This window comes from Suillus discolor (genome assembly GCF_016758755.1).
Source record: "Suillus discolor strain FC423 chromosome Unknown F5147scaffold_54, whole genome shotgun sequence".
Taxonomy (NCBI): domain Eukaryota; kingdom Fungi; phylum Basidiomycota; class Agaricomycetes; order Boletales; family Suillaceae; genus Suillus; species Suillus discolor.
The window spans coordinates 57,981-75,196 of NW_024541301.1; the positions used below are offsets into that span (position 1 = coordinate 57,981).

The 17,216-nt window shown below is 48.0% G+C and overlaps 5 protein-coding genes across 5 annotated transcripts; 2 read left to right on the plus strand and 3 right to left on the minus strand.

The window, feature by feature from the left end:
- Positions 1-10: 10 nt before the first annotated feature.
- On the minus strand, positions 11-1,140 carry F5147DRAFT_582083 (uncharacterized protein; the record flags this gene model as incomplete). Its single annotated transcript, XM_041431634.1, has 5 exons — positions 11-128; positions 183-391; positions 445-721; positions 774-866; positions 920-1,140. The coding sequence occupies 5 exons, from the start codon at positions 1,138-1,140 to the stop codon at positions 11-13; spliced, it is 918 nt and encodes a 305-aa protein (XP_041289502.1).
- A 3,844-nt stretch (positions 1,141-4,984) lies between these two features.
- F5147DRAFT_616947 (major facilitator superfamily domain-containing protein) lies at positions 4,985-7,158 on the minus strand. Its single transcript, XM_041432553.1, has 6 exons — positions 6,819-7,158; positions 6,686-6,751; positions 6,458-6,618; positions 6,260-6,406; positions 6,062-6,218; positions 4,985-6,012 (listed from the first exon to the last, which is right to left on the minus strand). Exons 1-6 carry the CDS (start codon positions 6,981-6,983, stop codon positions 5,218-5,220), a joined length of 1,491 nt encoding a protein of 496 aa, XP_041289503.1. The 5' UTR covers positions 6,984-7,158; the 3' UTR covers positions 4,985-5,217.
- A 611-nt stretch (positions 7,159-7,769) lies between these two features.
- Positions 7,770-10,143, plus strand: F5147DRAFT_710228 (arginase deacetylase). Its single transcript, XM_041438263.1, has 8 exons — positions 7,770-7,799; positions 7,852-8,454; positions 8,509-8,724; positions 8,775-8,831; positions 8,882-9,042; positions 9,098-9,309; positions 9,362-9,623; positions 9,673-10,143. Exons 2-8 carry the CDS (start codon positions 7,863-7,865, stop codon positions 10,039-10,041), a joined length of 1,869 nt encoding a protein of 622 aa, XP_041289504.1. The 5' UTR covers positions 7,770-7,799; positions 7,852-7,862; the 3' UTR covers positions 10,042-10,143.
- Positions 10,144-10,337: 194 nt separating this feature from the next.
- On the plus strand, positions 10,338-12,233 carry F5147DRAFT_324043 (integral peroxisomal membrane peroxin-domain-containing protein). Its single transcript, XM_041429225.1, has 5 exons — positions 10,338-10,822; positions 10,871-11,066; positions 11,118-11,723; positions 11,795-11,946; positions 12,006-12,233. The coding sequence occupies exons 1-5, from the start codon at positions 10,405-10,407 to the stop codon at positions 12,143-12,145; spliced, it is 1,512 nt and encodes a 503-aa protein (XP_041289505.1). The 5' UTR covers positions 10,338-10,404; the 3' UTR covers positions 12,146-12,233.
- A 2,518-nt stretch (positions 12,234-14,751) lies between these two features.
- On the minus strand, positions 14,752-16,736 carry F5147DRAFT_839196 (MFS transporter; the record flags this gene model as incomplete). Its single annotated transcript, XM_041444199.1, has 9 exons — positions 16,355-16,736; positions 16,224-16,289; positions 16,011-16,163; positions 15,815-15,949; positions 15,702-15,749; positions 15,270-15,558; positions 15,148-15,216; positions 15,060-15,089; positions 14,752-15,005 (listed from the first exon to the last, which is right to left on the minus strand). Exons 1-9 carry the CDS (start codon positions 16,532-16,534, stop codon positions 14,752-14,754), a joined length of 1,224 nt encoding a protein of 407 aa, XP_041289506.1. The 5' UTR covers positions 16,535-16,736.
- Between the last annotated feature and the right edge of the window lie 480 nt (positions 16,737-17,216).

Genomic DNA, 17,216 nt, shown 5'->3' on the forward strand with positions numbered 1-17,216 from the left:
AAAATGTATATTACACTCTGCCAGGATTCACAGCCAAGGTTCCGCCATCAATAACAAGTTCCTGCCCATTCATATAAGCTCCAGCAGGTGATGCGAGATAAACGGCAGTGCCTGCCATCTCAGCAGCACTGTTACGTTTTCCTGTCAGTGAACGTTCTGGTTCATGAATTAAGCTCACTCACGTTCCTGGCCTCTTCGCTGGTATAGACACCACCGGCATACCGACCGCATCAGTCGCCGCTTGTCCTGAAATTGTGTCATATGTCATCTCGCTTTCATACACGCCTGGCGCGATAGCGTTCACTCGAACATCGATCCCTTTAAGAGCAAATTCCGTTGAAAGCATCTTGGTGAGGTGAGACCCAGCAGCTTTTGAGCTGTTGTAGCAGAACTTTTGCACCAAAGTTAGTGATGATACAAGAAATTGAAATTGAGTTTGCTCACATGTCTCTGTGCAAACTTGACGAGTCCGCTCATACTCGTGATATTAATAACGCTTGAAGAGAATCCCTCTTTCTCGTTATTCTTGGATCCCTTATCGAGCAAATCCAAAAACGCAAGGGTTACAAAGTAGATTGAAAAGGTATTGATTGCGTAAAGAGAGCTCCATTCCTCGAACGATTCATTGTTGAAAAGGTATTCACCGAGTGGTCCGGCCTCTTTTTGAGCAGTCGGCGATGGTCGATTCAACTCAGAGGAGAGAGGACCTGATTGGCCAGCACTTCATTCAATCGTAGTGAGTCACAAAACAATAGGGAGAGTAGGTGGCATACTTGTTCACGAGGATGTGCAACTTTCCATCCGCTTCAGCTATTCTCGTTACACCAACCTGAATACTGTCTTTCTTTGTTACATCCATCTCATGCCTATGGATGGTGCTTGATCAGCCCGCACGAAACGCATAAACAATGGATCTCACGCTATCATAGGTCCCATGTCGTCTCCCTTGGTTGCATTCCACTCCAAAACTACTTTGTCAAGAACTTCCTTTCGTCGACCAGTGATATACACCTTGGCCCCATTGGCAGCGAGGCCACGAGCAATCATAAGGCCGATGCCTGTACCGCCACCGGTCACCAGTGCGATCAAGCCATTGAGATCGTACAACTTCTTCAGCGTAAAACTTTCAGGTATAGACATGGCAGTGAGAGAAAAACTAGCGATTGGCTCTCGAAAGACTGGCGAGATGAACAGGTTCACAAGACCATAGCCGACTGTGTAAATAGAATCGCACCCCAATCAGGCAGGAATTCTACGTGTGTGGCAGGAGATTGTGTGGTTAGACCCTACGTAGCACAGACTCTGACCATGAAGTCAGACGGGTCTTCATTAATGTCATTCACTGAACTTTGACTCACAGGTGGATCCTTCGTATGTGGGTCGTTGCAGAATTCAAACTGTCTCAGAAACGATTCAAGTAGTGAGGCTTGTGGGACCCCGGCTACTGTCGTGAAAGGCTGGCCTGCAGAGAAGGTAGTTTGCTCATAATTTTGGCAATGCTTCATCATGCAGTGGTGGCAAATTATGATTTCAACATCATCCGCTTCCAGAACGTGAAGTTTTCGCAAGGACAGGAGTGATCTGTCCAGCGACCAGCATCGTCAGAACCTTGCCAACTTTGACGAATGTTGTTGCGACTTAAATAACGACTGCGAGTCCAAAAGATGGCGCTGTCTCTCGCCAGCCGTCCGAAGGTCAACCGTAGCTTGCGAAGATTGGGAATATAAAGGCGAAACACGAGCGATGTTAACTCGGTGTGTCGAATATATGGCAAAAATGAGTAGTTCTAGTTGCAGCTGGTCGATGTTTCAACGTTAACTCCCACCTATACCGTGACCCCCATTCAAATTCATTTTATATAAGCGTGTCTGAGCCTGTCAGTACTTTCACGACTTGAACAATTGAACATCACAGCCATCTTCTGTCATACACCTGGCACGAGCTGGTTCTCGCAAACGGCCCCGTGGGCTTATTTTACAAGTTCTGGAGCATGCCAATCAGGGTTCCTTTCGCTTGGTCTTCTAACAATAACTCAACCTGCGGCGGCTCTCTTCAAGTTCGGACCCTTCACTGCTTACTGCGCCTAGTGCTTCTGAAGCAGATATTTGCGACCGACCTGTATCAGTTGTGAACGCCGATGCCCACCAGAGGCACTGCACACATCACCATTATCCCAAGAAGCGATCATGTAGCCTGAGGATCCATTTATACTTCTACCATTCTTGAACCCCTGATTGTGTTCAACTCCGTTTCTGACCGTATTGCAGATGTACATGAGTTTGTACGTCTAACTTAGGTTCGCTCGTCTCGCTCAACTTGGCGACAGATAATTCTCGATCAGACGGACCCCGATGTTGCTGTGTCCTGTCAGGCTGTTCTTGAAAGCAATTCTTTGGTCAAGGAAGAGAAGGAATGGGCTAATATTGCATTCATGTTATCGATGTACGGAAAGACAGCGCAACAGATGCTCGAGTGTGTAGATCACACATTACTCTGATTCGAAGAAGTTTTGTGAGTTGATTCGACTGCATCGTGGCCTGAGACTAACTAAGACATTCGCACAGGGACACAACTCGGCAAGGACGTCTCCATTGAAATGGATACCGCGATCCAGAGCTGTCTCATGTAACAATTCGAGTGGCTTGCAGTACTGTGACTATTCACCATATGGGTAAGCGTAGACCTTAGACTTCCTCTGAATTTTCTGATATTCAACGACTCGTATATTAGAGGTTCTCGCCTTCAATGACATGAAGTATGCAGCTAATTCTAGAACTGAACACCTCCAAGCGTTGTCTCCCAGGTACTCGGGAAGCCATTCTGTCCGACACCAAGTCCTGGCTCGGAAGCGCTGGGAAAGGTGTTTCCCGCGCCCTATGGTTTGCTCGGAACGGCATGAAAAGGCAGGTTGGTCATTGCCCATGCAATAGTCGAATGATTTACTGAGATTGGGGCTCTAGAATCTTCTGCTTCGAATGCACGCAGGAGGGGCTTGTTGCACCTGGTCAAATTCCCGGCAGCTGATTCTTCATCTCCTTTCCAGCAGGCTGTCCTTGTGGGTAATCAGATTATTGGAAAACCTCTGTATTCTCGTCACTTCTCGACCACTGGAAGACATCTGCGACGCACTGCACACCGCGCCACATGTTCGTCGTGTATCCACAAAATAAGGCATCCAGCTTAACATTTCCACTAGTTTGTCAGGCCTGTGCAACATCAACGATACACACGTCCACGCCTTTGCTCACAAATCCGACGGCCTGTTTGAATGTGCTCGTCTTGCTTCTGTCACTCTGAGCATGTCAAGGGCACCAACAATGTGGATAGCACTCCGATAGCTTTCGACGCCGTGGTTGCTAGAACACCTGCATAAGGAACACGTCTGTTGGACGATATATACAGAGGCATCATGGCAGAAATCATGACAGATGATGATAACGAGGAATTGATCGCTATGTTTTTCTTTCTGTGATGGGACAGATTCCTACATCACTGGAACCGCTCTGCGTTGACCACCATGCGAATGCATCTTCACGCGAGGATACCTGCTACTACGTAAGCTCAGTCATCGGACATCTGGCTTGTCACCGGCGTTGATGCATATGTTTCTTCTACAACTTTCTCACAAAGAAATCGCGGAGCAAGAAGTACCTTTGCCTCGCTGCAGGATATGAAGCACGGGCTTCGCTTTAACTCTGCTCCTTGAAGAGTTCTTACTTGCCTAATTCCGCCGTCCCCAGTTTGGAAAAATGAACGAAGGAGTTCATCCCGGCAGAGCTACCGTACTCGTGTCGATTCTGGATGACACACGCAAACTTTGCCCTTTCAACCATTTCTAGCCAATGAAATTTTCAATGAGAAACGATTCCTTATCTGGCTGGAAGCATTGGCTCTAATGAAAGGGCTCAGCGCTTCTGCGGGGTCTTTCGTGTATCACAGATTGCTCTATGGTGCGTAGTCATATTCCGTTGTTGGGATCATTGGAGTATTGTGGGTTGTTGCAGGGTCTTTGGACATTGATAGAATGTGGATCGTGTCTGGCTCAGCTGACAGAACGATCCGGGCGTAGAAACCAGAGACTGTTGCATTGCATTGGGTGCCCTTCTCCTGGGGCACATTGATGTCGTTGTGTCTGTTGTAGTCTCGCCAGATGGAAAACGTATCCTGTCAGGTTCATCCGAATGTGTGATGCGGGTACTGGCAAGGTTTGAATCTTCCTCTCCGATGGCACACCTTCGGCATTCACTGTGTTGCAATCTCTCCTGATGGAAGATGCATCGTCTCTAGTTCAGCCGACCGCACAATCGGGCTGTGAGACATAGAAACGGGAGATGCTCTTTGAGGCACACTGGTGGTGTTCGGGTGTTCGGTCTACTGCAATGGAAACATCGTATCCGCTTCAGACAACAGGACAATCCAGGCATGAGACACAGACTAGCTGCGAACTGGGCGCTCCACTCCGAGGGCATACTGTAACGGAATACGTCCGGTCTATCACAATCTCGCCAGATACATGACACATGATGTCTAGTTCCGATCATATATAGGATGCGGAGACTGGCGGCGCACTGGGTGTCCCTTCCAAAGGGCACACTGATCATGTTCAGCCCGTGGTAATTGCGTGGAAGGTTCACTGTGTCCGCTTCACATAATGGATCCACCATGGTGTGCGATCTGGAGTTTCTCGTTCATTGCCGACTCCTGCTCTGTCCGCCGCATTCTTTTCTTCTTTCTCCAAGGTTCTCGCGCCTCGCAGATAAGGGATAGTTCATAGCTCCACAAGGACTTCTTTTGTGGAATCCAATCCTTTTCCACCTGTCCGTCTACTCCAACAACATGCTGGTGATACTAATGATTCCGTGCAACCTTGATTTGAGTCGTTTCGCGCATGGTACCTCATGAGTGTCCAGAACAGTAAACTGCGCTATCCTCGTGACAATGTTTCTTATAGGTTATGCTCTAGGTATTAGAGGGTACACACTACGCACGGTACAACCCTTGAAGTGGTAGCATGTGTGTGCAATCAGTAGCCAGAAATTGGCTTAACGAATCTCACGAGATCCGGCAGTACTTATCAGGTGCACTTGAATGGTGGTTTTGTCAAACATTATAGTTTGCTGTATCAGAATTAACGTAAGTATTTCTTACAACTCTATTAAAGCTTCGAGGCACTCATACACGCTGAACTGATTTCAAATATTCATAGATGCTGACCTTTCATTCATCCCTGTCTTGTAGTTTATCTGGCAGCTGCGACCCCAACCAGCTCTGCGCAATAGCCATCATAAATAAGATGCCGAATACTGCGTTTCCTCCGAGAAGATTGTGTTCCTTTGATGCAGCAAATAGCGAGGTCGCCAAGGCAGGCCCAATGGCACGAGCTACCGACGCGGATGTTTGGCCAAGACCATTGATGGCGCCAAGCGTATTCTTCGTAGGGGCAGAAGCTCTCATAAACATTAAGAGAGTCCCTGTACTGAGGTAAATTTGTAACGACAAGTTGATGTCACTGCAACACGCACCAAGTCCCATGCTACATATGGCTGACAAAACTAGTTGGCAAAGTAAAGCAAACGTGACTGCATGATCAACTCCACCCCTTGCGCGTACAAGCCAGGACATTATCGGCAACACAACCATGAGCAATGCGTAGGACGATACTGACACACTGAATAGACGCTTTGGACCAAGCCGATCGACAAGTTTGGCGAAGAGCAATGCCTGAAGGACACCATCCATGATCCCGAACAACGCTAGCCATGAGCCAATGGATGAAGGATCAAATCCAAGACCACCAAGATAGGTAGGTGTCGAAAAGAACAGCGGCACGAGAGCCCTGCGAGAAATGTCAAGGAAAGCAAATACGGTATAGTTGGCAATTGGAATGACAACAGTAGGTGTGAGTAGAGATCGTAAAGAGACATCTGCCATGGATTGTTGAGGCAGTGATTCACCACTCGAATCGCCGAGCGTGGCTGATGACAACTTGGGTCGACGCTTTGTTGATAATGTCTGCTGATCGTGAGTAACGTGTGCGATGCGACAGATATGTAGAACCTACTTCTTCTAAGAAGAATACCATTGCGAAAAAGGCCACAAAGAGCACACAGGCTGCCACTGCGCAAGGCAGAAAGTATGGGTAATTTCCCCAGAATGAATTGGCAAATAATACGGGCCAATGATCTTGCGGTCGCGCAAGCGTTCCACCCATTAAAGGACTAATATGCAATTTCATTAGGATCAACATCCCATATTTAACTAGTTCACTTGCCCAAGAAAGTTTCCAAGGCTCCAGATGATCGGGATCAAGGAAAACGCCTGAGCCATATTTGTGGAGTCCGTCAATTCTCCCATCATGGTCTTCATAACTCCAATGTTGCCATTTAGAACACCGCACACACAGCGGCTGGAAAAACCGCATCAGGACGACGTATCCTCCTTTCAATTGAGGACACACCTAATGACAAGACTCCAGAAGGTCGTTGAGAGGCCGAAACACAGGCTCGAAATGCAAGCACCTAAGAGTCCAATCACCAACACCGGCTTGCGCCCAATACGATCAGACAATCTACTCCACCTCAGTACTGTTAGTGCCTGTGTGACGAAAAACAGAGATTCCTGTTGAGCATGTCCGACAGTGGACTATGAGAAAATCATTCTTGCAAGTCGCAATCCTAGGACCTACAATGATTCCAGCATAATACCCCACAGCTGCATCGTCACCCCTCGTGATCCCAAGTTCTCTGATAAGCTGAGAGAATGAGAAATCATAAAAAAATGCATATCAAAAGCGAAGTGTTGTAAGCCAGAAGCCATACCTGATTGATGTACGGGAATATAGAGGTGGAAGCGATGGCTTCCGCGAATTGTATCGTCAAAACTATGCCCAACTGGAGTTTTGGAAGTGGAGTTTTAGGCTTTGGGGCCTCTGCAGGGACCAGAGGGGTGGTCTCGTTCGGTATACGAGAATGGGAGGTGTCCATCTTGGAAACTCAGGGCTGAAAATTCAGCGAAAGTCCAGAGACAAAAACGCTGGCAGCGAAATCAAGCCACCTTGATTCTGAACGAAGACGACACGGACGGTGAATATTAATCTGAGTCCTGAGCGGCTGTACTTATAGCCTGCGCATTATCGATTGGTTTTGCCAGCGACATACGAGAATAACAATTTTATTTTTTTATTTCGTGACAGTTCGTGCAAAAGCTTATGCAATTCAAATAAAATAAACTTTCACGTACATAGCGGAGCTGGAAATCAGATACGCGACACACGCACGTCTTTTCGTCGACCCAGACGTTGTTGAAACATGTTCATGCTACCCTCACGCTATAACGTCTCTCGAAGCACTCGCCATCATCTTGCTGGCTGATGCAGAGATACCGGATGACCAACTCTTTGCAGCAACTGTTGCACTTACAGCGCGAGCGGTGACCCGAGTCAGCGGTTCTTGGCAGGCATACATGGAAACATAACAATTGAACGTCGACGTTGAACATTTGAACAAGCAAGCCGCATCACTGTGTTTAGCAAGAAAGTTAATCAACTCAAACTTACAAAGTCAGTGCGACCCGACACACTGGCCCCTGGCAATCAAATTATTTATATGAGTCTGTTGCCAGTTTCAAGTCACGACGGAAGTTGTTTTCCGGGTTAAATCGGAGTACACTTTGGGGTGTTGTAGCTAGGGTGACCAGGCCCACGACGGACGATTGGGAGCGATTAACACCTATACCCACCAATGTAAACAGAAGTAAATAACGCGCTCCATGAGCTCTTGATCATCTATCTAGTGTACTAAGTACATATTCTCTCGTCACTATACATATGCAGGATCTCACAGCACTTCACAGTCACGAAAAGCATGAGCACACAAGCGGCCGATTCAACTATCAAGATAGAAGCTAGGTCTGAAGCTGACTCGGACCCACTAGGAATCGGCACCCCATTACCTTTACATCAGGTCTCTTCCGAGTCAGATTCCCGCCCATCTTCATCAAAAGCTCCAATATACGTCAAAATATACCTTCAAGATGACTGTCTAAAGCACCGATTCATCCGCTCACGAGATACCTCGAGCATCGTGGAGCGACCCGAACGTCTACGCGCCGTCAAGATTGGACTCGCTGCCGCCATAGCGCGTATCGAAGAGGCTGAAGGTGCTTTGAAGCCTTCAGATGCAAATGTTTCCGTAGAGGATGAGCTGGCTGCTGCACTCGGAAAGATGGATATCGCTACATCCGATGCTGGACTTATTCGAGCTCGAAGTATTTCTGTCACAAGAAGTACGGCTACTGTCGATCTCTTGGATAACGCTGCGGTGAAATACGTCCATGGAGATATAGATGGGGATGTGTATCTTCAGACTTTGAAGGCATGGGCTCGGGATAGCGAAGATAATATCACCAAGAAGGGGTCTGAAATGCCGGAGGGGATGCCACCACTCGACCTGTATCGTACGTGTCTGTCTGGGGAATTTAGCCATGAGGCTGATTTTCGCATTCTTGTAGTATGTCCCTCATCTATCGATGCTATCCAAGGCGCCATTGGCGCCGTGTGCCAAGCAGTCGACGCCGTCATTGCGTCTACTAGCATAAATCCTTCTGTCGTAGCTACCGGCCCTCAACGAGCATTTGTAGCAGTGAGACCCCCTGGCCATCATTGTGGTGAAGATACCCCGTCTGGATTCTGTTTTGTAAACAATGTGGCGATTGGTGCAGCTCACGGTGAGCTTCGCCAACCTCAATTAGTACCCATTTACTCATGCACTTCGTAGCACACCTCAAACACGGAATTCAACGTGTTGTTATACTGGACATTGATTTGCACCATGGCAAGTTCAAGGTCATTTGCCAGGAACTTTCTACCTAAACGTTCTGATAGGGAATGGCACGCAGTCAATAGTATGGCAAATCAATGAAGAGACATACCGACAGACGCTCGAATCTGAACAGTCGCCTTCTGAAACCAATGCACCTTCTCGAACTCGTGGTCCACAGATATTCTACGGTTCAATACACGACATTCTCTCTTTCCCGTGCGAGGTAGGGAATGCTTCTGTCATTCGTTCGTTGTCAGTGATTCAGCAGCATATTATAGGACGGTAAGGTATCCTTTGTTCAAGCCGCATCAACCTCGATACACGGATCACATGGACAATACATCGAGAATATACATTTGCAAACTTACAGCTCCGAAACACACTTTTGGGAAGTTCTCTACAAGGAACAATATTCGACGCTGCTGAGGAGAGCATCGCAATTCCTTGACGGTACCGGCGGACCAGGTGATGATGTCATGTTCTTCATCAGGTGCGTTTATTATATCTCGTGTCCAAGCCCACATGGTAAACGGTTGAAACAGTTGTGGTTTCGATGCTGGTGAACACGAGTATCCAAGTATGTCTCGTCATAACCGAAAGGTTCCTACAAGTTTCTATCATCAATTTACTCTCGACACGTGCACTTTTGCCGATATTTATGCTCGTGGACGTGTCGTGAGCGTGCTCGAAGGCGGGTACAGCGATCGTGCGCTGAGTAGCGGGGCAATGGCACATATATGTGGACTCGTTGGGGATACCGTCCGAGTGGATGAGAGGTGGTGGGACTTGGAAAACCTCATCAAGGTATTTCAGCTTGCAATGCGTTTCCCCGTACTGTACTCAAAATTTGTAGCTCGAGAAGGCCACCAAGGCCCGTAAATTTGGGCACCCTTCACAAGGAAACACCGATCTCGAGCCATGGCTTGCACGTACCTTAGAGCTGCTCTCCCATCTCGATGTCTACCGAACCCCGCCACAACCTTCACGGAATTGGGCCCCACCGAAATCGAGGGCCCTACGCGAGCGCAAGAAGCTCTCGAGAAACAGCAGCACACCTGAGGTGGCCAGTAAGCCTGACAAGGATACGCAGATATCAGCGCCTGTGTCCAGTAGTTCGTTGACTTCTACATCTGTGTCCGAGAGTGAGACTGTGGACTCTCTCAGTGCGAAGAAGCTGCCTCGAGTTATTTTACATGTCAGGCCCCCGGAGGGCACATCGTGAAGGTGGTGTATGTGATATCGATACGTACTGGTTATTGGAAGCTTTTTTATATCTAACGTGTACTTGTTAATGCGAATATTGATATTTCTTCATTAGCTCGTTCGAATTTCGCGCGGATCTTGTCGATTATGTCTGGACCTAGACCTCAATAATGACGATCGTTACAGATCATCGGTCATCTACGGATGACATGCCGGTGTCGACGGCAAACCAATTTTTCATTCGTTGGATCACATGGATAGTCGCATACTTTAGTGGAGAACTGTTATTCCTTATGGGACAAGTCAATTATGTAAATGGAGGGTTTGATGGGGCGTCAATATCTTCTTAAACAACCGTGACAGCAAAACTCAGTTGTTCGCAATGTCAACGTTCGACTATGTAGAAATTCCACCAGATGTGATTCGTTTGCAATCATGTATAGCCTCTAATCCTGTTCGTCCATTCACAAAAATCAGCACATCATTACCATGTTCGCCCACTCCTGCCGCAGCTGCAGCTGCGGCCAGCACCACCTTCAGCCCGACAAAGTCACTATCTACCCTTCTCCTTAACACATCTTTCCCAGCTATCCCTACCTCCGCTAGCCCTCGCAAATACAGCACAACGCTGCTGAGCACCAGAGATCCTCTCAGCATTCCAATTACCACCGTCAATTTCAGGAGGTTCGTAGCCAGAGTAGGGCCCGTGTTTTGGTTGCAGGATCGAGTGGAGGAGGTCCTTATGTGGAGATGCGGGTGGAAGTATACTGGCGTCTGGATTGCTATTTACGCGTTCTTGTGTACGTGTCATTATTTTCTATGATACTGAGCCTTATATGTGTTTGCAGGCTACTTTCCTCGCATGGTACTCCTCGTACCGCATGCTATACTAGCCTCTATAATACTCTCTACATATCCCACTCCTTCGCCATCCGAATCTGTAACAACGAAGAACCCACCAGCTCCAGTCGCGCCACCTCCCTCAGAGGGGAGCGTTGACTGGCAAGCTAACCTTCAAGCAATTCAAAACCTCATGGGCGCGTTGTGAGTATCAATTATGCATTTGTATCTTTGTTTTCTAATCCCCCTTCTTAGCTGTGATGGCTACGACATCATCTCACCACTTACTCCCCACCTCGTCCATCGATCAACCCATACCTCTCTTATCCTAACGCTTACCCTGCTCTCTTTCCTCTTTTTGCTGCCGGTACTGCCACTAATCCCCCTCCGCCTACTATTCTTTGTCCTAGGTATATTCCCATTTGTATGGACGCACCCAGTGACGCAAACACGAATAATACCACTGCTCAAAGCTGCTGTAAACGGGGGCATCGTAAAGGGAGGCAACGCGAGCGCTACATTGACGGGAGTAACAAGTTACAAATACGCCTCATTGAAGCTCAAGCTCCGCCGCTGGATCGATGACGATAGGCTCGACGACAAACATTGGGGTGCTGAGATGCGGGAGGTGGAGCTGTGGGAGAATGAGAGGTGGGCTCCGGGTCCTTCTTTATCCTCCTCGTTCGGCACACAGGATGACCTTGATGCTGTGGGGTCGGAGTTTGATGTTGGAGATGGGTCCGGAAGTGCATTGCTTGGTGCGGGAGCTGGGACGTGGAGCAAGACAAATTTGAGGCCTACGGATCGTGCGCCGTGGACAAGGGCGAGGGACGGTTGGAGTGGAGTGGGTGGGGAAGTGAGGTGCGTGTTTTCTTAACGGACTGGCGTTTATCACTTAGTTTGAAATCGCTACTAACTCCCTGTGACCCCAGCAGCAACCTCACGTTCTCGCTCGCACCAGGCTGGGCATTCGTAGAGACTGAGGGGTGGAGACCGGACGCACTGGGGAGCTGGGTCTCTGCCTCTGGTTCTAATTCTTGTTCTGCTTCTGGGAGTGATGTTCCTATCTTTGGGGCGGACGACAGTAAGTTTTATGTGTCGCTATCCTATGATGCACTGATTCTTATTACGATCGATGATCAGACGGTTGGGTGTACACGAATGACGTATGGGCAGATCCGCGTCGTATACCTCTTGAGTGTTGGAAGACGTTAGGGATGACAAGGCGGAGGAGATGGGTGCGGAGAGTGTATTTTGATCCGGCGCTGCTGGAGAATGCGTGAGTTTTGAGGGAGGACATGTAGCATATTGATTATTGTATTACATAGCATGAATGTCGTGATATGTCAGGCTGCTAATCATTCGCAACTACTCTCGAAGCCCGCCTGAGTACTTGTCACGGTGCACGACAACAAATAACAGGGTTTTACCAAATAAAGCAACACAACCCCTGCATTATGGATGTTCGAGGCGTCTTCTCTCTGTGATATATTAATGTACCTACCGCCATAGGAACCCGTTGAGTCTTGACTGAGGATCAAAGTCATTTGAATCTTGCTATCGTCATTGACTCGGATGACAACTACCCGGTTGATCATTCCGCTCTCTCTCTTTATTAGCCTCTCCTTCGGCACATCATGGAAGGCATAAACATTAGTTGGTGCTACGAGAAGCAGTGCGTGGTTGCTGTCAGTGTGCGTCGATTTCTTATCAGTTGAACTCTTTTGTTGACGCTTCATTTAAGACATGCCGCAGAGCACATTTGTGACTCGGAGACTATTACTAAGTGTGTCGGAAGTTGTTGGTGCAAGAGCTATCCCGGGCCCAGACTAGAAAGGTATACCCTGTTATGCAAGTTGAATTGTCGATGTTCCTGGACTTTCTGATGGTAGTCCGATACAGGTGATGCACGATACACACAATCGTATTTATTTGACACCATAGGCGCTCTAAGTATGTGCAATGGGCGCCTGCTCGTTCGGCTCGATCCTTACCGGTCCTTAAACTTTCTATGTACTACCATCTGATTGCTTTTGCATAACGCCGATCTACTTTCGCTCGACTGATTTAACTCACATATCCCTATCCACTCTGCCAACGCTCACATGGAACCATCCCTATCCCCAATCAGATCGCTCAGAGGCCACACTGGTTGGGTTGGAGAAGTGTTGTTCTCAAGGAATCAACTCAAAGTCATAAGCACATCCTTCGACGAGACGGTTCGGATTTGGGATCTGGAAACAGGAGAACAGGAACATTCGTTGGAGTGGCACACTAGTGTGACTCTTGGACTGGCTGTATCGATGGATGGAAGGAGAATTGTGAGTGGGGCGAGAGATGGCAGGATAATCATATGGGACGCAGATACGAAGGAGATCATCAGATGTCTGTCACATCACACAGACGATGTCAATTGCATACAATTCTCACCTGATGAGAAAAGATTCGCCCCCACATTGTCCGACGGCACACTAAAGATCTGGGATGCGAAGACAGAGGAACTGGTATTCGACATCGATGATCATCAGTGGACAGTGGCCTATTCTCCTAATGGAAGCAAGATTGCGAGTGGGTCATATGACCAGACGGTTCGCATCTGGAATGCAGCGACTGGCAAGCAACAAACACAACCACTTTCCCATGGTGACGCAGTATGCTCAATAGTCTGGTCTCCAGACAGTTGTCGTCTCATTTCTGCCTGTAATTGGCACAATCATAACGAATGCCGTATCGCCCTCATTCATGTCCCCATCATCCAACATCACGAGCTACATCCATCAGGTAATGAATTTGTATCTTATCTATACACCAGTATATCTGATGCAAGTTTTATTGAAGCCGTCAGCAAGCTCTGGTTCTCTTTGACTCTCCTATACACCAGCCTCGGACGAGCTACCGGATGGAACTGAGTTTGCGACAGAGCCTGTAGGCTCGCGTGATGCTGCTAGCTCACCTTCCCCATCTCTGCCCCCTCAAAGTCATTCTAATCATGAAATCACTACTCCAGTCCACTCCCCTCCTCCAGTCGAGCTTTCCGACGGACTCCAGAAACCATCAACTCGCGTGATGCAGCTGCATCCTCTTCCCCATATTTTTCCCCTCAAGGCTCCTCTCGTCCACAAATACCTGTTGCTTCAGCTTCCAGTGCTGACCTCACCTCGAAAGTCGTTTTAGAAGCGCTTTCCTATGCTCAACAGGTCTGCAGCATTTGCAGACTCCAAGCGGTAGAAATTTCCGCGCATTGGTAGCATCATGTACGTAGCTTCTTTGCTCTATGAACATGTCCTGAATTTTGATCCTTAGGCAGCGCAAGCATCGGAACGTGGGGCCTGATGATGCCCAGCATTAGTGTGCTTCTGGTACTTGTCTTCATGGGGGTGAAGCTCCCCCTCCCGTTCTATCGTATCGTGTATCCCGTACCCAGTATATAACATGACTGCTGTTGCTGTCTGTGTGTTCACTATCACGGATTAGGCATAATATTTCATCTAAGGCAGTTATTGTTATTCCTCTGAAGCCAGCGCTTTATTCCGAACATCCAGCGTAGCACTCCAAGCACGCCCGTAATACAACCACTTACCCACACAGCCCGCAGTCCTGTCGACCGCAAACAGATAATCAATTATTCGATTAGCATAGGCCTAATCTACATAATGTTGCTTCGCACTTCAAACGATCACAAATAAGAATTAGTCGCAGTACGACGGCTTTCTCACTTTCAATACTATATTTCTAAATCAAATGCTTTAAACAAGATCCAATCATCAAATTTTAATACGTTCAGATGCCTATATACATTGATATCCAGCAACTCATCAATAAATACTTGCAGAGTGTACAAATCCTGTGATAATTCAATTCGATATCAAATCTCCTTGTGAGTCACCTCTTACTCATCCCTGTCTTGTACTTCATCCGGTAACTGGGACGCTAGCCATCTCAATCCACCGGCCAACACAATCAAGACGACAAAAACTGCATTTCCTCCTAGAAGGTTGTGTTCCTTCGATACAGCAAAGAGCGAAGTCGCCAAGGCAGGACCAATGGCACGAGCTACCGCCGCAGAAGTTTGACTGAGGCCATTGATAGCGCCAAGGACATTGTTTGTAGGAGCAGAGGCTGTGATGAACATATAAATAGTCCCTGCAGCGAGGTGAGTTACTTGTAATGACGAGACGGTTTCATTGCAACACGCACCATATGTCGTATGCCATATGACTATCATAACTAGATGGAAAAGCAAGGCAAACGTGATTGCATAATCGACTTCCCCTCTTGCACGTACAATCCACGACATTATTGGAAACATAGCCATGAGTGGTGCGTAGCACGACACTGAGACGCAGAATAAACGCTTCGGACCAATCCAATCAACGATTCTGGCGAAAAATAAGCCCTGAAAGGCACCATCAATGATCCCAAACAACGCCAGCCACGAGCCAATAACAGCAGGATCAAATCCAAGACCGCCAAGGTAAGTAGGTGTCGAGAAGAACAGCGGCATAAGAACCCTGAAGGAAACGTCGAGGAGGGCGACCATGGCATAGTTTGCAATCGGAATGACAACGGAAGGCGTAAGGAGGGATCGCAAGGGCATGTTTGCCATCGAGTTTTTAACGAGAGATTCTCTGTCGGGGCTACTTGAAACGCTGACCCTAGTTGAAGTGAACTTCGGCCAACGCTTTGTCGATAATGTCTACTGATTGTGAGTGATGTGTGCGATATGGCAGGCATGTAGAACTTCTTCTAAGAACATTAACATCATAACAAGGGCCAGGACGAGCAGACAGGCGGCCACTGCACAGGGGAGAAAGTATGGATAATTTCTCCAAAACGGACCCGCGAATAATGCAGGCCAATGATCTTGCGGTCGTGCAAGTGTTCCTCCTATCAAAGGACTAACAACGTCGATTGGGTCATTCGGCAATTCCATAGTCGACGACTCCACTTACCCAATAAAGCCTCCAATGGACCAGACGATCGGGATCAAGGCGAATGCCTGAGCCATATTTGTAGAGTCCGTCAATTCCCCCATCATCGTCTTCATAACCCCCACATTGCCATTTAGAAAACCACACAAGCAGCGGCTAAGTAAACCTAGCATGTCAGCATCGTACATCTCCTTTAGCTGAAGACACACCTAATGACAAGACTCCAGAATGTCGTTGAGAGGCCGAAGCACAGTATCGAAATGCAAGCACCCGAGAGTCCAATTACCAACACTGGCCTGCGCCCAATGCGGTCAGACAGCCTACTCCACTTCAGCACCGTCAGTGCCTGCGCGACAAAAAACAGAGATTCCTGCCAATCACATCCGATGAGCGAACCATGCACTTCGTAAGGCATAATTCTGGCACCTACAATGATTCCAGCATAATATCCTACAGCCGCGTCATCACCCCCAGTGATTCCAAGTTCCCCGATCAGCTAAGAGAGCGGAACAATATCAAAGGTGTACATCGAAGAGAAGTATCGTGATTGCGAAACCATACCTGATTGATGTACGGGAATATAGATGTCGAGGCGATGGGTTCCGCAAGTTGCAACGTTATAAGTATGCCTATTTGAAGCTTTGGAAGGGGTGTTTTGGTTTTCTTCGAGTCCTTTGCAGGTACTACCAGAGGCGTTGTCTCGTTTGCTATGATTTCATGAGAATTGGAAGTAGAGTCCATGCTGGTGATCTGGGCTCTGCGCTGTCGTCCAGCAACGTTTGATACTACTGTTTCTGCATGTCATGGATCCCTCTTATACTTTCGCATCCTTATCTATAGGCACTGGTTTGGACGCCTTGTGATGAGCGGAATCTCTGAGCCTGGCATCAGTACTCGCCACATGGACAGTGGTATCTCCGGATGTCTCAAGATCAACATACGGCCCAATGCGAAAATGTGTGGTATCTGCGGCTCCGTCGCGTGGTGCCGGCTGTTTGATACTGCCGCTCCTGCACTTCAGAAATATAGGCTTGTATTCCTTACCTTGTTTCTAGTGATCATACTACCGGGTGCTTGCTAGGAGCAGGAACCTGTACTGCGGCACATGCCTTATTTCGGATGAGCTGTAGCCTATGAGTGGACGTCACACGAGGTGGGATGATACGATTGTTCGATTGGGAGCCGAGCACATGTCTGTAAGTAGTCAAAACTGTTGTCCGCTTAACCGTTACGCCAAAATTGAAAGCTTGTGTTTCAATATGTCGGACAGTATTTTTGGATTATACTAGGAGCCGGCGGGCTTCGTGAGACAGATGACGGAGTGCGCCATGTTCTAGCACGCCGCGTGTCACCGAAACGTCGCAGAACCCTTGATACAGCAGCGAGACACACCGGGTGACTGAAGACCACATGATACATTTCT

Coding starts and splice junctions, on each gene's coding strand:
- F5147DRAFT_324043 (XM_041429225.1), top strand. CDS start 10,405: ATGTCAACGTTCGACTATGTAGAAATTCCACCAGATGTGATTCGTTTG. Junction 11,067..11,117: donor CAAAACCTCATGGGCGCGTT/GTGAGTATCAAT, acceptor CCCCCTTCTTAG/CTGTGATGGCTACGACATCA. Junction 11,724..11,794: donor GGAGTGGGTGGGGAAGTGAG/GTGCGTGTTTTC, acceptor CTGTGACCCCAG/CAGCAACCTCACGTTCTCGC.
- F5147DRAFT_710228 (XM_041438263.1), top strand. CDS start 7,863: ATGAGCACACAAGCGGCCGATTCAACTATCAAGATAGAAGCTAGGTCT. Junction 8,455..8,508: donor GCCACCACTCGACCTGTATC/GTACGTGTCTGT, acceptor GCATTCTTGTAG/TATGTCCCTCATCTATCGAT. Junction 8,832..8,881: donor GGACATTGATTTGCACCATG/GCAAGTTCAAGG, acceptor ACGTTCTGATAG/GGAATGGCACGCAGTCAATA.
- F5147DRAFT_616947 (XM_041432553.1), bottom strand. CDS start 6,983: ATGGACACCTCCCATTCTCGTATACCGAACGAGACCACCCCTCTGGTC. Junction 6,752..6,818: donor TATTCCCGTACATCAATCAG/GTATGGCTTCTG, acceptor TCATTCTCTCAG/CTTATCAGAGAACTTGGGAT. Junction 6,219..6,259: donor TTTCTTGGGCAAGTGAACTA/GTTAAATATGGG, acceptor ATTGCATATTAG/TCCTTTAATGGGTGGAACGC.